The sequence below is a fragment of the Panthera pardus genome, unplaced genomic scaffold (genome assembly GCF_024362965.1).
Source record: "Panthera pardus isolate Hobbes unplaced genomic scaffold, ASM2436296v1 HiC_scaffold_8, whole genome shotgun sequence".
Taxonomy (NCBI): domain Eukaryota; kingdom Metazoa; phylum Chordata; class Mammalia; order Carnivora; family Felidae; genus Panthera; species Panthera pardus.
Window position 1 is genome coordinate 35,928,712 of NW_026527013.1, and position 24,219 is coordinate 35,952,930.

Below are 24,219 nucleotides of genomic sequence, written 5' to 3' on the forward strand. Positions count from 1 at the left end.
GCTGCTATAAACATTGAGGTGCACGTGCCCCTATGCATCAACACTCCTGTATCCTTTGGCTAAATTCCTAGCAGTAGTATTGCTGGGTCATAGGGTAGTTCCATTTTTAATTTTTTGAGGAACCTCCACAGTGTTTTCCAGAGTGGCTGTACCAGTTTGCATTCCCACCAACAGTGCAAGAGGGTTCCCATTTCTCCACATCCTCACCAGCATCTGTTGTTGCCTGAGTTGTTAATGTTAGCCACTCTGACCACTATGAGGTGGTATCACAGTGTGGTTTTGATTTGTATTTCCCTGATGATGGGTGACATTGAGCATCTTTTCATTTGTCTGTTGGCCATCTGGATGTCTTCTTTGGAAAACTATCTATTCATGTCTTCTTCCTGGATCTCTGCACTGGATTGTTTGATTTTTGGGTGTTGAGTTTGGTAAGTTCTTTATAGACTTAGGATACTAACCCTTTATCTGATAGGTCATTTGCAAATATCTTTTCCCATTCCATTGGTTGCCTTTTAGTTTTGTTGATTGTTTCCTTTGCAGTGCAGAAGCTTTTTATTTTGATGAGGTCCCAATAGTTAATTTTTGCTTTTGGAGATGTGTTGAGCACGAAATCAGTGCAGCTGAGGTCAAAGAGGTCGCTGCCACTTTTCTCCTCTATGGTTTTGATGGTTTCCTGTGTTACACTTAGGTCTTTCATCCATTTTGAGTTTATTTTTGTGTATGGTATAAGAAAGTGGTCCAGTTTCATTCTTCTGCATGTTGCTGTCCAGTTCTCACAGCACTATTTGCTAAAGAGACTTTTTTTCCATTGGATACTCTTTCCTGCTTAGCACCAAAGCAATTTAGTAGAGAAAATGTAGTCTTTACAACAAATAGTGCTGGAGCAAGTGGACATCCATGTGGGGGTGGGGGGGTGGGAATGAACTTTGGCCTAAACTCCACTTGTAGGAAAGATAACTGAAAATGGATCATAGATTTAAGTGTAAAATGAAAAACTATAAAATTTACCAAAAAAATTACACCTAAAAAGAAAAACAAAGATAAACTTACAGAAGACAACAACAGAGTAAATCTTTAGGACCAACAGCTTAATGAAAGGCTGTTAGGATACTAAAAACATGACCATCCACAAAATAACTGATAAATTGGACCTTGTTAAAATTGAAAACTTTTACTCTTCAAAATAACCAGTTCAGAAAAGGCTAGCTACAGACTGGGAGAAAATAGGTACAAACTACATATCTGACAAAGGATTTGTATCTACAATATGGAAGAAACTCACAAAACTCCTGATTAAAAACAAACACTGGTAAAGTATTGGTGAGGATGTTGAAAGACCAGTCCACGCATACATTACTAGTGGAATGTAAAATGGTAGAGCCACTCTTGAAAAATAATTTGGCAGTTTCTTAAAAAAAAACAACAACAACAATAAAAAAAAAAAAAAAACCACATACATTTATCATAAGACCCAGCAATTGCACTCCTGGGCATTTGTCACAGAGAAATGAAAACCTAATGTTCACACCAAAAATTTGTATATAATTGTTCATAGCAACTTTATTTATAATGTCTAAAAGCTGGAAACAATCAAAATATGCCTTAGTTGGTAAATGGCTAATCTAATTGTGGTCCATTCATACCATGGAATACTACTCACCAATTAAAAAGAACAAGCCATTGACATGTATAACCTGGATGGATCTCAAGGGCATTGAGCTGACTTTTTATAGAGATGGAAAATAGTGGTGATCAAGGGTTAGGAATGGTGGGTGGGGGTGGTCGGGTGTGACTTAAAAGGGTAACATGAAGGAGATCTTGGTGGTAATGCAATAATTTTATGTCTAAAACTGCACATACGCATTGTACCAGTGTTGGATTCCTGGTGTTGACACTATGCTGTAATTAGGTCCGATGGAACCAGTGGGTGATCTTGGTGAAAGAGACAAGAGACCATCTCTCTGTATAATAATCCCTGCAAGTCCTATTTCTAAATACAAACTTAAAAAGTAAATCTGAGGGGAACCATTCACCCTGGTGGGCCTAGATTTTCAACATGCCATTTTGCTAACAAGTCTGTTATTTAAAGAGTCAAGTTTCCTGAGAATGATCTGCCTACCTTTCAAAGCATCTTAGATTCTAATGGACAAATTAACTACATGTCTCTGTCAGTGTCTTGGGACTGTCTGGACGACTAAATTTCAGATACAATTGGAGGATGAAACTGCAGGAAAATTGAACCTGAGGTGCTTTAGTATCTTAACCTCCCATTAGATGAACTCTGAATTATTCTGAGCGATTGAATCAATGTGTCTCTTGAATACATCTGATGTATAGAGGCATCTCTAGCAATTGATCTGTACCACACCACAGCTCTTTCAATGATCAGGAAAAAAAAAAACAGAAGAAAACTTTTTGTTTCTTGATTCTTCCCCCTTTTTAACTGAACCAAAGGGTTATTATAGCTTTTACACGTTGAGTGAAAAACTAAAGCAGGGCTCAAACATCACATATGATCAAAGGTTTAATTATGTCATTAGGCACTTTTACCAACAAAGGCTTTCCTTTGATTCAATAAATCAACATCCACTATGGTCCCTCCATGGGGACCATAGAGATTGGTTTTATAATTTGTCTTTCCTGCTATCTGCATTTTATTCCAAATGCAGTCATTAGCACTGATTTGATATTGCTCGTGATAACACAATACTTGCTATCTTTCTGACAAAGAGAACTTTTTAGACAGAAACTTAAAGGGAATTCTCTTTTGTTAGATTGTGACAAAGTAGAATGAGGATACTTATTGAAAAATATATGTGGCTTCACTGGAGACCAAATGAAGATATGCCTCTTCTTCTCTCAGGCCTTAATTTCATCATTGTTCTTCTGGACTAAGTGGCCCAGATTGAAGAGATACCTTTCTCTAACCTGAAGAAACCTTGGACTGGCCAAGGAAATCTTGTGTTTTTTGCCAGAGGCATTTGGTTATCACATGCAGAGCTGCATAACCAGAAGAGATTTCCCCCCAGGCCCTGCCTACTCTTCCTTTTAGCCATGAAAACAACCTCTTCCTATCTAATAGCATCCTGTGGGCTCCTGTTTTCTGCTGAGACAGCGTCTTGGCAATTGGGATGAAGTTCCATTAAACTCCAAGGCACGTACTTCCTTATTTTACCAGTCTTGCTGACTGTACTTCGCGTAATGTCTTTTTACTAAAATCAATTAGTGTCTTATCAAATTTTTAGTTAAGTAATTCTCATTTAAATTTATTTACTTTCTAAGAACTCAAATTCCCAGTTCTGGACAGTCTTATGTAATTACAAAATTAATTATAGCATTAGGCTCCAAATCTCTTTCCTTTTGATTTTTAGTATCACCACCCTGATATAGCTTCGTTTTTACATTGCCTTCTCTGGGGGTACTTGAAGCCTTTGAAGCCATGAGAATGAGTTGGGGTTTCTGACATTATTATTCACTAACATTGACTCAAATTACAGTCCTCTGAAAAAGGTTAGTAGGAACATGACAGGCTCTGATACTTAACATCTCTGAGTATTCACAGTGGCTTTTCAGTTTTTTTCTAAGACTTATTCTGTTCATCTGCCTCAGTCATTGTGGGTGCTTGTTAACATCAGTTTCCTTTCTTTTTCTAGCAATTTCTGTACAATGGATCCAAAGATTTCTAGACTTGTATCAAAACCTAGAATCTGGAGGATCAGACAGAAAGGCAATAGATGAATTCCGACGGCTACACAACACTCCAAACATTCTGATAGATGACATCTCTGGGTTGGTGGGACTTTTATAAGAGATCAAGTCGAAAGAGTGATCATCTTAGAGAGTTTTGACACTTAAACAAGATGTCACTTCTAGCTATCTGGATTCTCTTCCTTGCTGTGGAATAATAATTCAGTTTAAGTTAGAATGACCAAGGGAGCCAAGGGAATATCTGAAGGGAGCCCAGTTGGAGATTAAACATGTTAGCGAACCTGTCTCAAAAAAGGACATTGAGAAAGAAGAAGTTAAAACTACACAATGTCCTCCCTCTTAACATTTTATATATGAGATCTATGTGTATATTTTAACTGAATGGGATTATACAAGAAATAAATCAGTACTCTTTTAATGGTTCTATAATACTTTATTGCTTCGAGATATGATAACATATTTAGCCACACCTCCTTACAATACGGTTTTATTTTGAAATATTTTAAGACTCACAAGAAGTTAGAAAATGAGTAGTTTACGTGTACCTTATGCACAGTGTTGAAACCAGAATATTGATGGTGGTACAATTTGTCCTTATTTATTCATGGGTTATTTGTGAATTTGTCTACTTGCTAAAATTTATTTGTAACCCCAAAATCAATACTCAGAGAGCTTTCACAGTCATTTGGACATGTGCCTACATAGAGCAATAAAAATTTGGGTCATCCAATACAAATGTCTGCAGTTGATGTTAAATACAGGGACACTGCCTTTTTGTTTCAGCTCCCATAGTGTAAATGAGATTCTTTAGGCAGTCTCCTTAGCTCCACATTCTCTTGCATTTCTGAGCTTTTTGTGGTCACTGCACCATTTGAGATGGACTCCAAGGGTAGTGCTGAGTGCTGGCTAGTGTTTCTAAGCATAAGAAGGCTGCAATTTACCCTGGAGAAAATACACGTGTTAAATAAGCTTTGTTCCATCATGAGTTTTAGGGCTTTTGTCCAGGAGTTCAATGTTAGTCAACATTATTGTATTAGATAAGGTGTCTTTAAACAGAAACACATATAAAATAAGGTACTCTGTTGATTGGTTGATGAAAATGTGACCAGAGGCCTGCAGGAACAGAAGCTTGTATAAGCTATAGGAACAATGATTCAGTATTCATTAATTTAGTGCTCATGGTGACTTTATAGATAATAACTACCATGAATAACAATAATCACCTGTACAATGCTGGTGAGGATGTTGAGTAACTGGATCCCTCACACATTGCTGTTGGAATGTAAAATGGTACCACAATTCTGAAAACATTTGGCAATCTTTCTTATAAACATACACTTACCATACAACCCACTAACTGTATTCCTGGGTCTTTATCCCCGGAGAAGTGAAAACTTAAGTTTGTACATGCATCCTCGAATTTGTAGGTTTATATGTTTTGCCAAATTTGGGAGGTCTTTAGCCACTTTTTTGAGCACCATAGTCTTTCTCCTCTCCTTGTGGGGCTTTGAGGAGATGATTATTAAATCTCATTATTTTATCACAGGCCCCTGAGGCTCAGTTTATTTCAGTCTGTTTCCTCTCTGTGGCTCAGACCGGGTGATTTTGATTGGTCTATCTGCGTGTTTACTGATTTCTTTTTCCTATCTCATTTCATTTCTGCTATGAAACCCATCCATGGAAGTTTTTTTTTAAATTTCACTTACTGTACTTTTCAGTTCTAAAATTTCAGTTTAGTTCTGGGGCACCTGGGTGGTTCGGTCAGTTAAACATCCAACTTAGGCCCAGGTCATGATCTCAACATTCATGGGTTCAAGCCCCATGTTGGGCTCTGTGCTGACAGCTCAGAGCCTGGAGCCTCCTTTGGACTCTTTGTCCCTCTCTCTCCCTGCCCTTCCCTGCCCTCCCTGCCCTCCCTGCCCTCCCTCCCTCTCTCCTCTCTCTCTCTCTCAAAAATAAGCATTAAAAAATTATAAAATTTCCATTTAGTTCTTCTTTACATCTTCCATTTTGTTGTTGAGATAGTCTATTTTTTGTTTCAAGAGTGTCATAATTGCCTCTTGGACCATTTTTATGGCACTTGCTAGAAAATCCTTGTCTGAAAATTGCAGCAACTTTGTCATTGTTGGCATCTGCTAATGATAGTTTCTTATTTGAGTTAAGATTTTCCTGTTACTGATGAGTAACTTTGGTCTGCATCCTGGACATTTTGAATATTATGTTATCAAACTCTAGGTCCCATTTAAATCTTCTGGGTGATGGGTATTGAGGAGGGCACCTTTTGGGATGAGCACTGGGTGTTGTATGTAAACCAATTTGACAATAAATTTCATATATTGAAAAAAAAATTTAAAAAAAATCTTCGGTTTTGATGGCTGGTCAACCTATTACATTCAAAATGTATGTCTTGGGTCACTCTTGTGGGTGGTGGTTCAAATGTCAATTTAGCTATAAAGCCTTTGCAGGGCTATTTCCTTCTATTTTACTTATATGTTGATGACAAAATGTCATCAACTGTAGTATTCTCAGCCCTGGGTGGGGATGTGTATGGCTGCACATGGTTCGTACCGGTGCTCACTCAAGATAGGTAGATAGGAATAGGGCACCTAACTGGCTCAATTAAGCATCTGACTCTTGATTTCAGCTCAGGTCATGATCTAGTGGTTGGTAAGTTTGAGCCCTGCATCAGGCTCTACATTGACAGTGTGGAGCCTGCTTGAGACCCTTCTCTCTCCCCCTGTCTCTCTGCCCCTCCCCCACTCTTGCTCAAACACACACTCTCTCTCTCAAAATAAATCAATCAACTTTTTAAAAAAGGTAGATAGGATTAAAGATCTATGCATTGTGGAATTGCTCCCTTCCCAGCTGTTTGCACAAAAAGAAGGTAAGTTTTTTAGGGGGCCTATTTTTGTCTGACCTCTTTGGCATTTCTGGGTTGAAGGCCTCTCCAGTGCCTCAGGACACACAGGACACAAGGAAGGAAGGGAGACAGGAAGGAAGCAAATGAGGGAGAAGGGAACGAGAGGAAAAAGGGAAACAAAGGAAGTAAAGGAACCCAGTACCTCACTGTTAGGTTGTTCTTGGAGTCCCAATGTGCCTAGCAGGTCTGACCTTCCTCTATCTTTGAGTGCTCTGCTAAGTGACTTATGTGTTTTGTCCAGGGATTTTTGTTGCAATTTGCAGAAGTAAAATGGAATGCATCTTGCCCAGAACCAAAAGTATAGCTCCGTTTGGTAATTATGTAGGATTTCTGATTTTTGCTGTTAGGAACAATTCTGTGACATATTCTTGCTCATGCCACTTGGCCTTTTGATGCCTTAAATTCCTCTAAGTAGAAATCTTGAGTCAAGAGGTATTATACCACTAGGCCTCTTGATATGCAATATGTACAGTATATCACTGCACCCCTGCAACCCTTGTTAAATGTTCTTTCTTTTTAATATTGTCCAAACTGATACATGAAAGGCTGTTGAGTCTCAACTATTTATCAAAAATTGCAAACCATTGTCATTTTAGTATTTCTTTTATGAATTATTATACTGTCTATTAACTTCACTCTTCAGGTGTTCATATTTTGCTTCCTGGTTTGCAAAAATTTTGTATGTATGGCTACTAACATTTTGCCTGACATATAAGCTTAAATAGGATTTCTAGTCTGAGTTTTAGATTGGTTTACAGAATTCTGCCATGTGAAAGATTTGTCTTTTTATGTAGTCAAATCTATCAGTTTTTACAAGTATTTTCCTATTGAAAATGGATAGCTTCCAGGCCCTACCCTGAGCCTGAAAAAATCTTTTTCCCACCTCTCACCCCTTCTTGCATTTGAGATGTCAGGAGGGAAAAGAGAAATGAATATAGCTCTTTAAACCACCAGAAGAATGGAGTAACAAGTGAGGAAGACCTTCTACACTACTTTTTTGTCTAACCAGAAGTGAAATAAGAGCCTTCCAAAAACACACTCAAATTTCTATTTTCCTCTCACCACAGCCCAAGTGCCTACATCACCAGAACAGTCATCTGTACTGATTTTCGACAAAGTCCCTTTCCCTTGAGAATGTCAGACACAGCATGTTTTAGAGATCCCCTTCCCTATTGCCATTCTTTGTGCTCTACTGGCGAATCAGGAAAGACAGTGATTGCGATAGCATATGGCGGCATCCAATACCAGTTTTTCTGATTGTGACAGTTTCAAGAGTTGTCACTAACTTTTTCTCAAGCTGAGACTTGATGGTTTTACTCCAGTTTCTTTACTGTGGCATTAAGAATCTGTTTCAGTCCTCTGTGAGATATACAGCACTCATAAATATTTAAATATTCCAAAGTATTGTCCTGATTCCTATTTCAACCCATGCCCCCACTGAGCTGACCTAAGCATTCTGCTCTATTGATTTGTGTGTGAGAGAGTTTGAGAGAAAAATGATGGATTATTTTTTATGTTTTCTTTTCAGTTACTGCAATGCTAAAATTGCAAGGACATGATTTTATTTTCTATGATGTCTGTGAATGGTCTATAAAACACCAAATGTTGAACTTAATATATGTAACAAAGTAAGGGTGAAGATGCAATTCAAAAAGAGGGCAGAGAAGTTCCGAGACCCGAGCTGAACTACCGAGAGTAGGATTTAGAATTTGGAAGTAGAAGACCAAAGTTCATTTGCTTGCTTCCATTCCTTGATCGTTAATTACAGTTATTCAATTAATAATTCAGTGTCCTGAACTATTTTGATAACGCCTCATTAAGGGGATCAAAGCTGATAATTAAAGGATGGGTCAGAGACCCTATCCATAGAGAGCAAAGGCCCAAATGAGCAACATGAAAGAAGCATCATTTCACATTCCCAACATGTGAGCAGGCTATGAATATTGATAGCACCAAAAAGGAGAGAAAGGGACTAAAGTCTGGGCTTGCAGAGGTCTGCTTTGTTCACAGTCCAAAATCAATACCACAAAGACTGCCCAACATGCTTCAGTAACTGTTCATCAATTATTTACAGAGCTCTTTTGTTCAAACTTTGTGTTTACAAGATTACTGGAAGATGAACTTGAAAGAACGCTGTTTGTATGTATGGGCTGTATTTGCCATCTCAGGTGGCAGATTCAAATCAAGGTACCTGTGTGCCACATCCTTCTGCCTAGCAGTGCTTCAGCTTCTACCAGAGTAGTACTACAGGTCCAAGACATTGACCTGTCCACGAAGAAAGCACAAGTGTTTTCCATATCCTACCTAATTGACAGCCAAGGTCAAGGGAAAGCAATGCTCTTTGAATTGTTTTCCACATTTGTCCTTGATCTGCTTTCTCAAAGTTCCAACGGACTTGGAAACAAAGGGAACACACTTGAACATCTATTCTTACTTGGTCCTAATTTTCTGTTGGTTATGTCTGCTTAAACCTTAGGTTCCTTGAACCTTGAAGTGAGGGCTGGCTGTTTCAGTCTTTTTTTGTATGAGGCCACTATGTGGGCTAAAAATTACTCATAAAAGAGAAACACCTTCATCAAGAACTATTTGTTAATCAACATGCTAAGCATGTTGTGATACGAAATGCTTTTTAACATTTCCTGTGAGGTGTGTTTATTATTATAACCATTTTATAGGTAAAGAAATTGAAACTTAAAATAGCTGAAAAAGGTAAATAGCAGAGTTGATAATCAAACTTTGTTTTGTTTGCCTTCAGCACCTGAACTCTTTGCCATTATCTTGTACAACATGTTGGAATGAACTCCTTAAAAAACAAACAAAACAAACAAAAAACCAAAAAAATCATGTTCTTCCTTTGTATTGAACAGGAACTAAGAAATGTTTCTGTAAAGGTCCAAAGACCAAGTATTTTAGGCTTTGTGTACCATGGTTGTCTGTAACAACCATGTGACTCTGCTGTTTTAGTGCAAAAACAGCCAGAGATGATACATGAACAAATGCCATGGCTGTGTTCCAATAAATCTTTATTTACAACAATAGCCATGCTGATTTTGACCCTATAGGCTGCAGTTGCCCAACCCCTACAGAAGAATCCACATGCTTTTAGGTACAACCCTTAATAATGCCTGGCCTATTTCACGAACACCCTAAATGGTAAAGTTAGTTAGCGATGGATTCATCACCAGTCAGTGAGTCCTTAATAGCGCATGACAAAGATTTTTGTGCAGAAATTTCTTCCAATCTTGAGAAACTTGTCTGTGAACTAGTCATTTTGGTAAGGTTGTTTCCATTGACACTTTCAGGAGTCAATACCCAGTCTGTGCATCAACAATTTTTTTTTTCCAGAAATTCCTTAGTATGGGCAACAATTCAGCTGAGGGAAGCAGACCAAGTCATGGGGTTGGATTAAGTAGGGAGCACATGTCAAAGGGGCCACTGTCTTCATCCATCCGACAGCTGTGAAGGAGTAGGGACTCAGTGTTACTGCATCATCTTGAGAAAAAACCTTGGGAAGCCATGAAACATGCTGGGGCTACAGATACCTGCCTGCCTGCAGCCTCTGACTAAAGATTACATGGAGAAGGGTGGTTTTCTGCCAGTTTACACAGTGGTATCTATAAAATTCTAGCTGGTTATAGTCTAAGTCCAACTACTGGATAGTAGTTGGAAGTTTTCAGTTTTTGTTCTATATTACCTAAGTCTCATAGTGTCCCTTCAATAAGTAAAAGAGACCACAGTCACTGTTTTAAACTCAAGTAGACATTTGCTAATGAATATTTCACCCTATTTTATTTTAATAATTTTAATCAAAGTACAGTTGACATACAATAGCCTGTGTTTCAGGTGTGTATCATTGTAATTCAATATTGTTAGAAGTTGCAAAATGATCCCCATGATAATTCTAGTTACCACGTGTCACCATACAAAGTGAGTATGATCTTATTGACTATATACATGACTTCCTTTAAATTAAAAGTGGAAGCTTCTACTCCTTAATCCCCTTCACCTATTTTGCCAACCTCTCAATCCCTCCACCCCTCTGGTAGCCAACAGTTTATTTCCTACGAGTCTGTTTCTGTTTTGTTTTATTTGTTCATTTGTTTTTTAGAATGAACATGGATGTGAAATCATGATACTTATTTTTTTCTGACTTATTTCACTTAGCCTAATACCTTCTAGGTTAATCCGTGGTGTCACAAATGGCAAGATTTCATTTTTTTTCATGGCTGAGTAATATTGTATACAAGCATACCACATCTTCTTTATCCACTCATGTATCCGTGGACAGTCCGGTTGGTTCCATATTTCGGCTATTGTAATGCTGCAATGAACAAAGTGGCGCACATATCTCTTCTTCTGTTTTCATTTTCTTTGAAAAAATACTTAGAAGTGGATTGCTGGATTATATGGTAGTTCTGTTTTTAATTTTTTGGTAAACCACCATACTATTTTCCATAGTGGGTGTACCAATTCGCATTCCCACCAACAGTGCACAAGGGTTCTCTTTTTTCCACGTCCTCACCAACAGTTGTTATTTTTTTTATCATTATTTTGAGAAAGACAGAGCGCTAGCTTGGGAGGGGCAGAGAGAATCCTAAACAGGCTCCGTACTGTCAGTGCAGAACCCGATGTGGGGCTGGAACTCACAAACCATGAGATCATGACCTGAGCTGAAAGCAACAGTCAGACACTTAACCGACTGAGTCACCCAGGTGCCCCTCTTGTCTTCTGGATAATAGCCATTTGACAGGTATGAGATGATATCTCCTTGTGCCTTCCATTGCATACCCCTGATATGATTCATGTTGAGGTTCATGTGCTTGTTGGCCATCTGTATGTCATCTATTCAGGTCATCTGCTCTTTTTTAAATTGGATTATTTGTATTTCTGCTATTAAGTTGTCTGAGTTCCTTATTTCTTAAGGATAGTAACCCTTTATCAGACTTGTGGTTTGCAAATATTGTCTCCTATTCTGTAGGTTGTTCTTCCATTTTCTTGATGGTTTCCTTTGCTGTGCAAAAGCTTCATATATTTTTATATATATTTTAGCTTTTGTTGTCCTTGCTTGAAGCAACTGGTCCAAAAACATATTAGTAAGACTAATGTCAAACAACTTACTGCTTGTGTTTTCTTCTAGAATTTTCATGGTTTCATAAAATTCTTGGTTTCTTATATTTGTCTTTAATCCATTTTGATTTTATTTTTGTATAATGGTATAAAATAGTAGTCTAGTTTTATTCTTTTGCATGTAGCTGTCCAATTTTCCCAGCACCACTTATTGAAGAGACTGTCTTTTCTCCATTGTATATCCTTGCCTCCTTTGTCATTCTTGATCATACATATATTGAGGTCTTTTGGTAGAGAGAGGGGGACTCCATTCTATTCCATTGACCTACATGTCTATTTTAATGTCCACACCACAGTTTTTTTTTTTTTAATTTTTTTTATTTTTGGGACAGAGAGAGACAGAGCATGAACGGGGGAGGGGCAGAGAGAGAGGGAGACACAGAATCGGAAGCAGGCTCCAGGCTCCGAGCCATCAGCCCAGAGCCTGACGCGGGGCTCGAACTCACGGACCGCGAGATCGTGACCTGGCTGAAGTCGGACGCTTAACCGACTGCGCCACCCAGGCGCCCCTCACACCACACTGTTTTGATCGCTATAGCTTTGTAATATAGTTTGAAATCAGGGAGCATGGTACCTAAAGCTTAGTTCTTTCTCAAAATTGTTTTGCTATCAGGGTCCTTAGTGATTCTGTACAAATTTTAGCATTCTTTGTTCCAGTTTTGTGAAAAAAAAAAAATCATTGGGACTTTGATAGGGATTGTATTGGGTCATATGGACATTTAATAATATTAATTCTTCCAATTCATGAGCACAGATTATTGTTCCATTTGTGTCATTTTCAATTTCTTTCATTAATGTCTTAGAGTTTTCAGAGTACAGTTTCTGAACCTCCTTGGTTAAATTTATTCCTAGGTATTTTGTTTGTTGTGATCCAATTGTAAGTGGTATTTTTTTTTAAGCTTCCTGTTTCATTATTAGTGTATTTAAACAAAACCTATTTCTGTATGTTACTTTGTATCTGATCACTTCACACAATTCATTTATTCTGATTGTTTTTTGGTGAAGCCTTTCGGGTTTTTTAATAAATAGTATCATGGCATCTGCAGACACCTTTACTACTTTCTTTCTGATTTGGGTGCTTCCTTTTTCTTATTTCCATGGCAAAAACTTCTAATTATATATTGAATAAAAATGGCAAGAGTGGATATGCTTTTCTTGTTCCTGATCCTAGAGAAAAGCTTCAGCTTTTTACCATTAAGTATGATGTTAGCTGTCAATTTTCACATATGACCTTTATTATTGAGCCAAATTTCTTCCTTACCTGCTTTGTTGAATTCTGTTAAACGCTTTTTAGATGATCAATTGATTGGTATCCTTTGCTTCATTAATGTGGTGTATCATGCTAATTGATTTTCACACATTGAATCATTCTTGCATCACTGGAATAAATCCCACTTGATTATGGTGTATCATCCTGTCAGTGCATTTCGAATTCAGTTTGTTTAATATTATGTTGAGGATTTTTCCATCTTTGTTCATCAGGGATTTTGGTCTGTGATTTTCTTTTCTCGGAGTGTCATTGTCTGGATTTGGTATCAGGAAATGCTGGCCTCATTACATGAATTTGGAAACATTCTTTTCTCTCAAATTTTTGAAAAAAATGACGATAGATATTAAGTCTTCTTTAAATATTTGGTAGAACTCAACTGTACTAGACTTTGGGTTTTAGCAAGTTCTTAAATTGCTAATTGAATGGCTTTAAATATTTGGTAGAACTCAACTGGTAGTGGACATTTGGTTTTGAGGAGTTCTTAAATTACTAATTCAATTTCATTACCTGTAATCAATCTGTTCAGAGAGTTTTCATGATTCAGTCTTGGAAAGTTGTATGTTTCAAGGAATTTGTCTATTTCTTCTAGGTTTTTCAGTTTATGGCAAAAAATTGTAGTAATCTCTTTCACTCTTTTTATCTGTGGTGGTAGTTGCGACTTCTCTTTCATTTCTGAAATATCTTGGCCCTCAACCTTTTTTTTTTTCCTCTTGATTAGTCTGGCTAGAGGTTTATTCATTTTGTATATCTTTTCAAAGAACCCATTTGGTCTGTTGATCTTTTCTTAGTATGTTTTTGGTCTCTTTCACTTATTCTCATTTTGATCTTTATTATTTCCTTCCTTCTACTAACTTAGGCTTTTGTTTCCTCTTTTTCTAGTTCTTTTAGGTATAAAGTTAGATTGTTTATTTGGGATTTTTCTTGTTTGTTGAGGTACACCTGCATCACTATGAACTTCTCTCTTAGAATTGCTTATGCTGTATCCCATACACTTAAGAAAGCCGTGTTTCCATTTTTAGTTGTGTCAAGTTATTTTTTAATTTCCTCTTTGATTTCTTCATTGACCTTTTGGTTGTTTAATAACATATTAGTGTCCATGTGTTTGTGCGTTTTCCCCACTTTTTCTTGTTGTAATTGATTTCTAGTTTCATAGAAACTAAAAAAGTGATTAGAATAAGTGACCTTTTTTTAAATCTTAAATTCATTGAGAGTTGTTTTGTGGTGTAATATGCACTCTGTCCTGGAGAATGTCCATATGCACTCGAATAGAATGTGTCTTCTGCTGTTTGGGGATGGAATGTTCTATATATATCTATTAAGTCCATCTGATCTAAAGTATCAATGAAGGCCAATGTTTCCTTATTGATTCTGTCTAGATGATCTCTACATCGAAGTAAGTGGAGTGTTAAAGTCCCTTACTATTCCTTTATTACTCTCAATTTCTCCCTTTATGTCTGTTAACATTTGCTTTTTATATTTAAAATATGTATTATGTTGGGTACATAAATATATAAATGTTATATCCTTTTCTTGGTTTGACTCCTTTATCATTATGTATTGCCCTTCTTTGTCTTTTGTTACGGTTTTTGTTTTAAACTCTGCTTTGTCTGATAGAAGTATTGCTACTCTAGCTTTCTTTCTATTTCCCTTTCCTTGGAATCCCTTATCCGTCTTTTTACTTTGAGTCTGTGTATGTCTGTAAATCTGAAGTGAGTCTCTTGTAGACAGCATATTGATAGGTTTTGTTTTGATTTTATCCATTTTGCCACTTCATGCCTTTTGATTGGAGCATTTAGCCCATTTATTTTAAAGTAATTATTAAAAGGTATATACTTATTGATATTTTGTTAGTTGTTTTCTGGTTGTTTTTGCAGTTCTTCCTTTCTTCTTTCAATCTCTTCCCTTGGGATTTGATGGTATTTAAAAAAAATTTTAATGTTTTATTTTATCTTGTGAGAGAGAGAGAGAGAGAGAGACAGAGCATGAGCAGGGGAGGAGCAGGGAGAAAGAGGGACAGAGAATCCGAAGCAGGCTCCAGGCTCTGAGCTGTCAGCACAGAGCCCGACATGGGGCTCGAACCCACAAACTGTCAGATCATGACCTGAGCAGAAGTCGGATGCTCAACCAACTCAGCCACCCAGGCGCCCCTGACGGTATTTTTTAGTGTTATGTTTGGGTTCCTTTCTCTTTATATTTTGTATATCTACTGTAGGTGTTTGGCCTGTGGCTATCATGAGGAACATAGATAGTGATTTACATATGTAGCAGTCTATTTTAAGCTGGTAGTTGCTTAAGTTCTAATTCATTTTAATACCCCACATTTTTTTTTGAGAGATTGCAAGCATGGGAGGGGCAGAGACAGACAAGGACAGAGGATCTGAAGTGGGCTCTGCAATGCCAGCAGTGAGCCAGATGTGAGGCTTGAACTCATGAACTGCAAGATCATGACCTGAGCCAAAGTCAGACACTTAACCAACTGAGCTACCTAGGTGTCCCAATACTCCACATTTTTAATCTCTCTACTTTGATGTCTTATTTTACTTCATTTTATTTTGTATATCCCTTAACTATTTATTGTTAGAGTTGGTTTTAACTTTTTGTCTTTTAACCTTTATACTAACTTTTCAAGGGACTGACATACTGTTTACTATATATTTCATTTTACCATTGAGATTTTTTTCTTTTATGTATTTTCTAATTTCTAGTGAAGTCTTTTCCTGCTTAAAGAAGACCCTTTAACATTTGTCGTAAAGCTGGTTTGGTTCTCTGGGAAACTCTTTACCTCACCTTAAATTCTGAATAATAATTTTACCAGGTGGAGTATTCTTGGTTTTAAGTTTTCCCTTTCAGCACTTTGAATGTAGTATGCCACTTCTTTCTGGCCTCAAAGTTTCCACTGAAAAATCAGCTGATAGTCTGACAAGGTTTCCTTATATGCAACTATTTGTTTTTCTCTTGCTGTGTTAAGGTTTTCTCTTTAACTTTTGCTTTTATATTATGTTTTGGTTTGGATCTCTTTGGGTTCTTCTTTGAGACTGCTTTCTGGACCCAGATGTTGGTTTCCTTCCCCAGGTTAGCGAACTTTTCACCCATTATTTCTTCAAAAAAAGGTTTTTAGTCCCTTTATCTCTATTCTTCTGCTGGGATCAATATAATGCAAATGTTAATATGCTGGATGTTGTCCCAGAGGTCCAACTAGTCTCATTTTTTAATTCTTTTAGGTCTTCTGACTGGGTAATTTCCAATGTTCTCTCTTCCAGATTACTGACCTTTATCATCTAATCTGTAGTTGATTCCCTCTAGTATATTTTTCATATCAGTTATTATGTTCTTCAACTTTGTGACTTGTTACGTTCTTATACTAACAGTCTTTCACTCTGTTCTTCCATTCTTCTCTGGAGTTGTGTGTTGAATGGGCATCTTTATGACCATTACTTTGAATTCTTTATCAGGTAAATTACCTCTGTTTCATTAGAGTTTTGGGGGGTGGGGGTTATATTGTTCTTTGGCTTATAATGTATTCCTCAGTCTCATTATTTTTTTTTGAACTTTCTGTGTTTGTATCTGTGAACACTTATTATGGAGAACACCTCTCTCTCCGAATCTTGAAAGAGTCACCTTGCATTGGAGCATCCCCAGTGTAGATGCTATCTGTGCCTGGTGGCTTTGACTGCGCAGTCTAAGCTGAATCACGTGCAGGCTGGAGGGCTCCAGGTGGTGCTGCACCAGGGCCACCCTGGCAGGATAACTGCAGCTGGAGTGGACATGGACCACAAGGTCCCAGGGTGCTGTAAACTGGATCAACCTTGGCAGGACAGCTGGAACTATAACCATGGGCTGGGCTTCTCAGGGCATGTCCCTGGAGGGATAGCTGGAACTGAAGCAGAAGTGGGCACTCTGCCTGGTGGCTCTTTGATGGGGCCACCCTTGAAGGATGGCTCAAGTGGTGCAGGCCTGAGGGGGTTCTTGGGTGTTCTGTGCTAGGGCTGCCCTGGCAGGATGGCTGGTTTGAGCACAGGCCAGGGGAGGCCCAGAGCATACACTGAGGCCACCTTGGTGGAATGGGTGGTGCAGGCTCAGGGTACTATGAAGGTAGGGGGTTACATAAACAGTAGTGCCTGGTGGCACCTAAAACCTCAGAGTTCCCACACTCTGGTTTATGCTGTAGGGTTGTAAATGGCTTTCCTTCACTTCCAGTGTAGTTGCATTTTAAATGGCAGTGCCTGGGGCAGGTGAGTGTGTGTACAGGTCTCTCAGTGATAGCCCTCCCTAGTGCAGATCATCACATCAGGGGTGGTGTTCCCATCATTACCATGTATCCATCTGTCCTAGCCTACTTTATGTGGTCCCCCTGTCATTGCTTATGCCAAAGCTGTTCAATGAACCTTTGGTTCTTCTTCAGTAGAAATTGCTCTATATTTAGTTGTAGATGTGGTGTGTCCATAGGAGGAAGTGAGTTCTGAGACTTCTTAGGCTTAAAGGACCATCTCCTTGCACCCAATTCAAAAATGCCAGCAGTACGATTTTTCATCAGTGTACTGGCACATTATAAGACTGTGGCAAACAGTGTGGTGCTGGACCCTGATAAACTAGGTCAGCTACTAGCCAGATTCTAAGACTCACCCATGTCCCTGACACCCTAGGACACAGGGTTAGTATGTTATCTGAAAAGCTCTCATAAAATTTCTAGTAGTAACTATGTGAGTGTGGGTAAGTTTAATTTTATTGGGTCTTAAATTCTATACAATGGGAATATTCATAAAGACCTGCCAAGTTGAAAAGAAAAAATGGATTTGTGTGTGTAAGGGTAGATGATTTGGGGGTCTTGGGAAGGTTCTTTAACTGTTTGTTGAATTTAGCTTATGAATGGAGTTCTACCTGTATAGAGTTGAGGTCCATACACTTCAGAGCCACACATCTGGATCTGAAGAAGAGCTATAAAATCTAGGAGGTTGCTGCTGCCTTTGCAGAGTCAAAGGCTAAGTCTACAACCTTGCAGGGCAGCTTCACGTTTTTAGATCTAAGAATTGAAAGTCTGCAGGTGTTGAGATCACAAGTGCCACAATCAGAGGGCTTAATGCTGCCATTAATCATGTTCTCACAACTCCATCAATAGTTTTCTATGTATTCTAGGATTCAAAGCAAACCTATCTTATGCACCTCCTTACAGGAATGGTATAGGGCTGATAACATTAAAATGCTTCTCCAAGTAGGCTTCATTTCAGGACTAACTTTTGAACTCAATAAAAAGTACACTTTGAAGCAATAATGGATGAGAATGGCAGCTCTAATACCCACCATTTTCCCTAATGGACCATTTATTCCCCCCCCCAAAGTAGTAGAAATGTATCTCAAGGTGAAGCAGTGTCATTTGTACTTGATCTTATTTGGTGGACAAGATCAGATGTGTGTGCAAAAGACACATTCTTTCATGTGCCATAAAATTGACTTTTTAAACTCTCTGTTCTTACCGTGGAGGGTCCTATACTAAAGGCAGCAGAGAATGCCTAAAACATCATGTGGGGCCATACACTTAGTCAAATTTCCCTAGGTTTTAAATGATCTTGAATGCTACGTGTATAGGTCTCAAGTTTGCCATACAGTTGACACGCCCACAATTAAATGTAATTTTAAGTGATTTTTCACATTTGCATTTAAGGCAATAAAATCACAAAAATTTATGTGCCATCAGCAGAGTGACTTTTTTACTTGTAGGACAGTAATAATTCTGGTAAGCGTCCAAATTCAAAGTTAGCCAACAAGTGCATGTCAGCCATTTCCATTCTTTTTGCAAGACTAAAATAGACATACTTGTTGCCCCTATAAATGTTATAGTACTGTTTTCCCCAATGACTGTGAAAGGACAAGGATAATTAATAGTGCAGAAAGGATGTTTTTTGCATTTTTTTATAAAATCTATCAGTTATTACAGTAGTAGGTGTTTCAATGACATTATGCATTTAAAATCTGGGTCACTTTGCATCTGTAATATATTTCTCCATGACAGCATCTGAGACTATGCAGACACACGTCTGCTGCAAAATCATTAAACCAAGAGAAAATGACTCAGATTTTACTTACATTTAAAAAAATAACAAATGAGAAAAGTGCTAAGTGAATAAATCATTTACAGTCTAAAAATCAAACATTTCAAGACTTCTAAGGGTTAACAAAATATTTTAAGTGACATAAACTGGATCTCAGAAATCACCCTTGATCTAAACAGAGACTGTTTCAGATTTTAAATAATTTACTTCTATGACTATACCTTAAACCATAAAAATCCCCACAGGTGTTATTTCTTTTGTGAATATGTCATGATCAAGCTTTGGTTATAAAATATTGGAGCTGATACACTTCCTTAGCACTCAGTAAAATGGTGTACTGATGTTAAAATGTTATTTTATTTCTGCTAACCTGACAACAGAACTTAAAGTGCAAACATTTAAACGCTCTAAAGCAAAAATACAAATGCACACACAAGAACCCCACCAAGTCTATTCATTAAGATTTAGAAAATAAATTTTCTTCCCTAATCAGAGTTTTCATTGATCTACACCTGCAAATATGTTTTGCCAAAGCATTTTGATACTTAGACCCCTTTGAAACCACTTTAATGCAAGGACTAAAGGAAAAGTTCAAAAGAAGACCGGAATAAGAACCCTGTGAACCCGTCCACGCTCCTTTGTGAAGGCAGAAAGAAACAGAAGACCCAGTGAAGATCCACTTTGAAGTCTCTGCTTTGTTCCTCCAGGGTTTCTTGGAGGTTTGGTCCTTGGGATCCAGATAGGATGTGAATTGTGTGGCAGCCCGTGGCTATAATTCAATGTAATAAAATCATGAAGCCGAGAGGGCTGGGACAGTTAAGTGAATGACACTCCGTACAGCATACTTATACAAATGTGATGTTGCTGAAATCCAAGACGATTTTCCACAAACCAGCCAGGATGGTAATCCAAATAGGAGACTTCTGCATCCTGTTGCTCCTCCCACGTTAAGCACATCTGTCTTTGCTACCGTGTTACCTAAAACAAGTAAGTGAGCATTCAGTATCTCAGCCCCACCAAAAAAGGTCCCTTCTACTACCAGACCCGTAAGTCCCTGTCTATGTCATTTGTGCACCGTTTGGCACATTGTTCCTTTATTTGTAACCCACCTCACCAAATCACCTGTTCAAATCCTTTACATTTCTTACTTTCAGGTTGCAAAGAAAACATGCACAAAGACTTGCACAACACGACATTATGTACCTTAGCTTGGTATTTTTTAGAGTTATCAAAACCCCATCAGATTAGGTACATTCATTGCCCATCAAGTTAACTCATGCATGTTGAGGATGCTTTCTTGAAGGCACTAAATTTTTTCAAATGAATGCCAGTGAAGATCCATGTATGTCAAGATCAAAATGCTACCTTTGTTACTTTTTAATGTAGTTAACTTTTATTTTAAAAAATAGGTTATTTTAGAAAACTGCCATAATGACTGCAAACAGATCTTCATTAAGAAGTTTACTATTTTCTCTACTTTTAAATACTTAGAATAAATCAGCAGTTTCTATAGTTTTATTTGGTAATGTATTTTACAGGTTAGCTAATCCATACACAAGCTAGAGGGAAAAAAAAACCAAAAGCTTAAGATGTGAACCTGCCTATAACATAAAAAGATATTACTTGATGACAGAGTCATCCTGCCTGGTCTTTAGACCCAATCAATTATTTATTCAAACCTCAGAGTTGCTGTTAATTGACATAAAGCCTTTATTTTATACATTTTACAAAAGAGCTGCTCTTTTGTTTGTGCTGGGAATACTAGAGCAAACACAACAAAAACCTGTCCTCATGGAGTTTATCTACAATAGGGCTAGCATACTTTTTCTATAAAGGACCAGATAGTAAATACATTCACCTTGGTAGGCCATATAGTCATTGTCACAACTACTTAACTCAGCCTTTATAGCACAAAAGGGGCATAGACAAGACAGCATTGTAAACTAATGGGCACTGTTTTATCCCAATAAAATTTGAGCTGTAGACACTGAAGTTAGGATTTCATGTAATTTTCATGTTACGAATTTTTTTTTTCCTTTTGTTTCCAACCATTTAAAAGTGTATAGAGCATTCTTAGCTCACAGACCTTAGGAAAACAGGCCAAGGGCTGGATGTGGCTTGCAGGCCACAGCTTAGTGATTCTTATTCTAGAAGAAAGGGATGGATGAAGAGACAAAGAAAGGATATGTCAGAACGTGATATACGCTAGGGAGGAAAAAAAAGATACTAAGGCCAGGTGGGTAGAAGTCTTGAGATTTCTAGAGGATTGTCAGATGAGGAGAATCTGGAGTGATGAGAGGGAGTCCTGACTACCTAGGGGGAAAAACTAAGGCCTTTCTCCACCTCAGGTACAAAAGTGAGACAAGGGGTGCATGGCTGGACTGTCAACTTAAGAGGATCAGTTTGGTAGAAGATCTGAAAGGCAAAGCCAACAGGACAAAGGATGGAGAAAGTGAGGATTCAGGAACTACTCCAGAGTCTTAATCTTGAATACCGGTCTTTTTCTGATGGGGAGGAGTATCACTGCCTGAGCTTCTTCGGCTGTTAAATGTTTAAGTAGCATCCTCTCCCTTCATTTATAGTGAAGAGTGAGTGAACCGTGAATGCCATGACCCGGTGCTTGTCCTGTGATTAACCTCATGAAATGGTGGCTACTGCCACATTAGCTCTTTCTGGATCTAAGTACAGATGGAGGATGTAATTCTCAATGCATCTTATTTAAGGAAGCTTCCTTTCCATGCCCAGCTCATTTTGGAGCCAATCTAAAGTTGAATGACAGGATTCTTTAGCATTTATTTTCCTGTAAACTTTTCATTTTGCTAATTGCATATGTAAGGTTCATTGTCACTTTGAAATTTGGTGGATACCACACTGCTAACATGCCAATACTAGCTCTACTCCACAGAGATCAGGAAAGACAAGACCTCAGGGGAAAGGAACCATCTCAGCTGGAACTTAAAAGACAACTAGAATTTTAGAAAAGAGAAGTGATGAATGAGGTAGCAGTGGGGGTACGGAAATACATGGTCTATTGGGGGAGTCACATTTAGGGGTTGACCTCAAGATGCTTACACTCTATTTTCTGTTACCCATGGGGATCCATTGATGGTCTCTCACCAAGGAGAAACCTGGGCAAGGAATTTACCCTGGAAACACAGAAAACAGCACTACAGCAAAAACAGAGCAGGTGTGGGGCCTGGTTAAATGACAATCAACGGATGAAGCACTTTTTAAGAATGGTTTGCCCCATCCCAGACTTACTATACCAGACTATCCAAGGAGTGTGGCTCAAAACAGTGGGTACAAGGACCCCCTAGGATGAGTTTTCTGAAGCTACTGTTACCATTAAATAATTATTATAATAATGCAGCAAAAGAGAATGAAGATGATTCATAGCGGTAGCCTAAGAAACAGAGAAAGGTACCATTCACAGGGTGTTTTCAGGCAGATACCATAAGAACGGGTCATCTTAGATCTTAAGGGTAAGAGATGGTATAGCCGAGAAAGCCTCATTTAACTCTTCTCTCTCCTTTTCTAATATGAAATACTAGAAGCATGCAGAGAATGCAAACTTAGAAGAAGTAAATGCAGTAAGAGAATCAGGTAGGATGCTTACCAAGAGCTACCGGAAAAAAATACATTTGGATCCAGTTAATTCTTTGCTATGGGGGACCCCTCCTATGCATTTTAAGATTTTTACAACCTGTCTGGCCTCTACCTACAAGATGTCTGAACAACCCCCATTCCCACAACGTGTGGCAACTAAAAATGACCCTTAATGGAAAAACTGCCCCCGGTTGAGAACTGCTCCAAAGGCATAGCTCTTTACCCTTAGATGTTGGAAAAATAAAACCTTAAACATCTAAAATTTCTTGAAATTCAGTACGATTTATTTCCATTTTCAAACATCAAATAGCCCTGGACAGTGGCTGGCTTTCGTGCTGAAACAACATTGTGTGCAACTGTTCGGAGCTTTAACACGAACGATTCCAAATGAAGACGAGGAAAACTGAGGCAGAATGACAGTGAAAGTTGTATTTTTCCACAAGAACTAGTAGGTGAATGCTCTCTGCGAACACCAAGAGCTATCCAGGCACAATAAACTCACTGCCAACCTTTTACACCTGGAACAGACAGCATGGCTTCCTAGAAAACTGTCCCCCTCGTTTTCTGATCTTCATCTAAATCTGTTAATCTCTCAACTTGACTGCTCTCTTCATATTTGCATTTAAATGAAAAATAAAATTCTGACATAGGTCTCTTACTGCAGATCATCTTACTTTTTAGCCTTTCCACGTGTTGATGTTGGTGTACAGGAATTGTTTAAGGAAAATGAAAACTATTTTGTCACACAGTTAATATCCCCCCTAGAACTGTAATCCCTCAACCGTTGTAGGACCGCTGTCTCACTTATGGGTAAGGTTAGTATCTATTTTAAGAAAAAGAGAATCTCGGGGCACCAAGTTCTTCCCAGAAGCCAGTCACACCTCCACAAATGAATTTGCTCTGTGTTCATAAGAACCATAAAAGACATAAAATGTTTTATGCAGTTCAAGCCACAATGAGTTGGATTAATAAAGGAAACAAAGTTTTACTACTTTGAGATTATTCTCAAGTGGCATATCACTAAAAAAAAAAAAAAAAAAAGCAGCTAAGTATCATTATGGCTTAGGGAACTGTATTGTGTTTCTACAACTTTTAGAAGTTCCAAATGAAATGTCACTACCGTTGAGGTTTTAGCTAGAGCAAACTTATATTCCCAGCAGACAGAGCCAAAATGCCCCTAAAGGTCTGCTTCCTGCAAATGCTCTAACTGCATACAAATAGAGAGGGAGCCTCCCCAGCAAGAGACTACTTAGACACATTCTTTTCCGGAACATAGTTGGCTTGTGTTCATGGTCTTGTTTTATATTCACATATAAGAATCAATACAAGAATAATCTTCTAAATGTTATTTCTTTGTCCACAAGAAATAGGATAAGAAGACATTTTTATCATTGATGGATCTAATATGCTAGCTCCTTGGAAGCTCCAACATTTTTATTCAGGAAGGGAAGGGGGAAAAGGGGCTGAAAAGGGCCAGGGTGGGGGGAAGGATAGTGGAATTATTTTAAGGCAGGGTTTGCTTAGCAAGCACACTTGGGTTT

General features: G+C 38.1%; 1 protein-coding gene across 1 annotated transcript in view; it reads right to left on the bottom strand.

Moving 5' to 3' along the window:
* Window positions 1-18,702: 18,702 nt before the first annotated feature.
* TAFA4 (TAFA chemokine like family member 4) overlaps window positions 18,703-24,219 on the bottom strand; it is a 174,744-nt gene continuing 169,227 nt past the window's right edge. Inside the window, exon 6 of the mRNA XM_019469759.2 lies at window positions 18,703-20,050. Coding sequence (XP_019325304.1) covers window positions 20,039-20,050 — 12 coding nt within the window. The 3' untranslated portion in view covers window positions 18,703-20,038. The remainder of the gene's footprint in view (window positions 20,051-24,219) is intronic.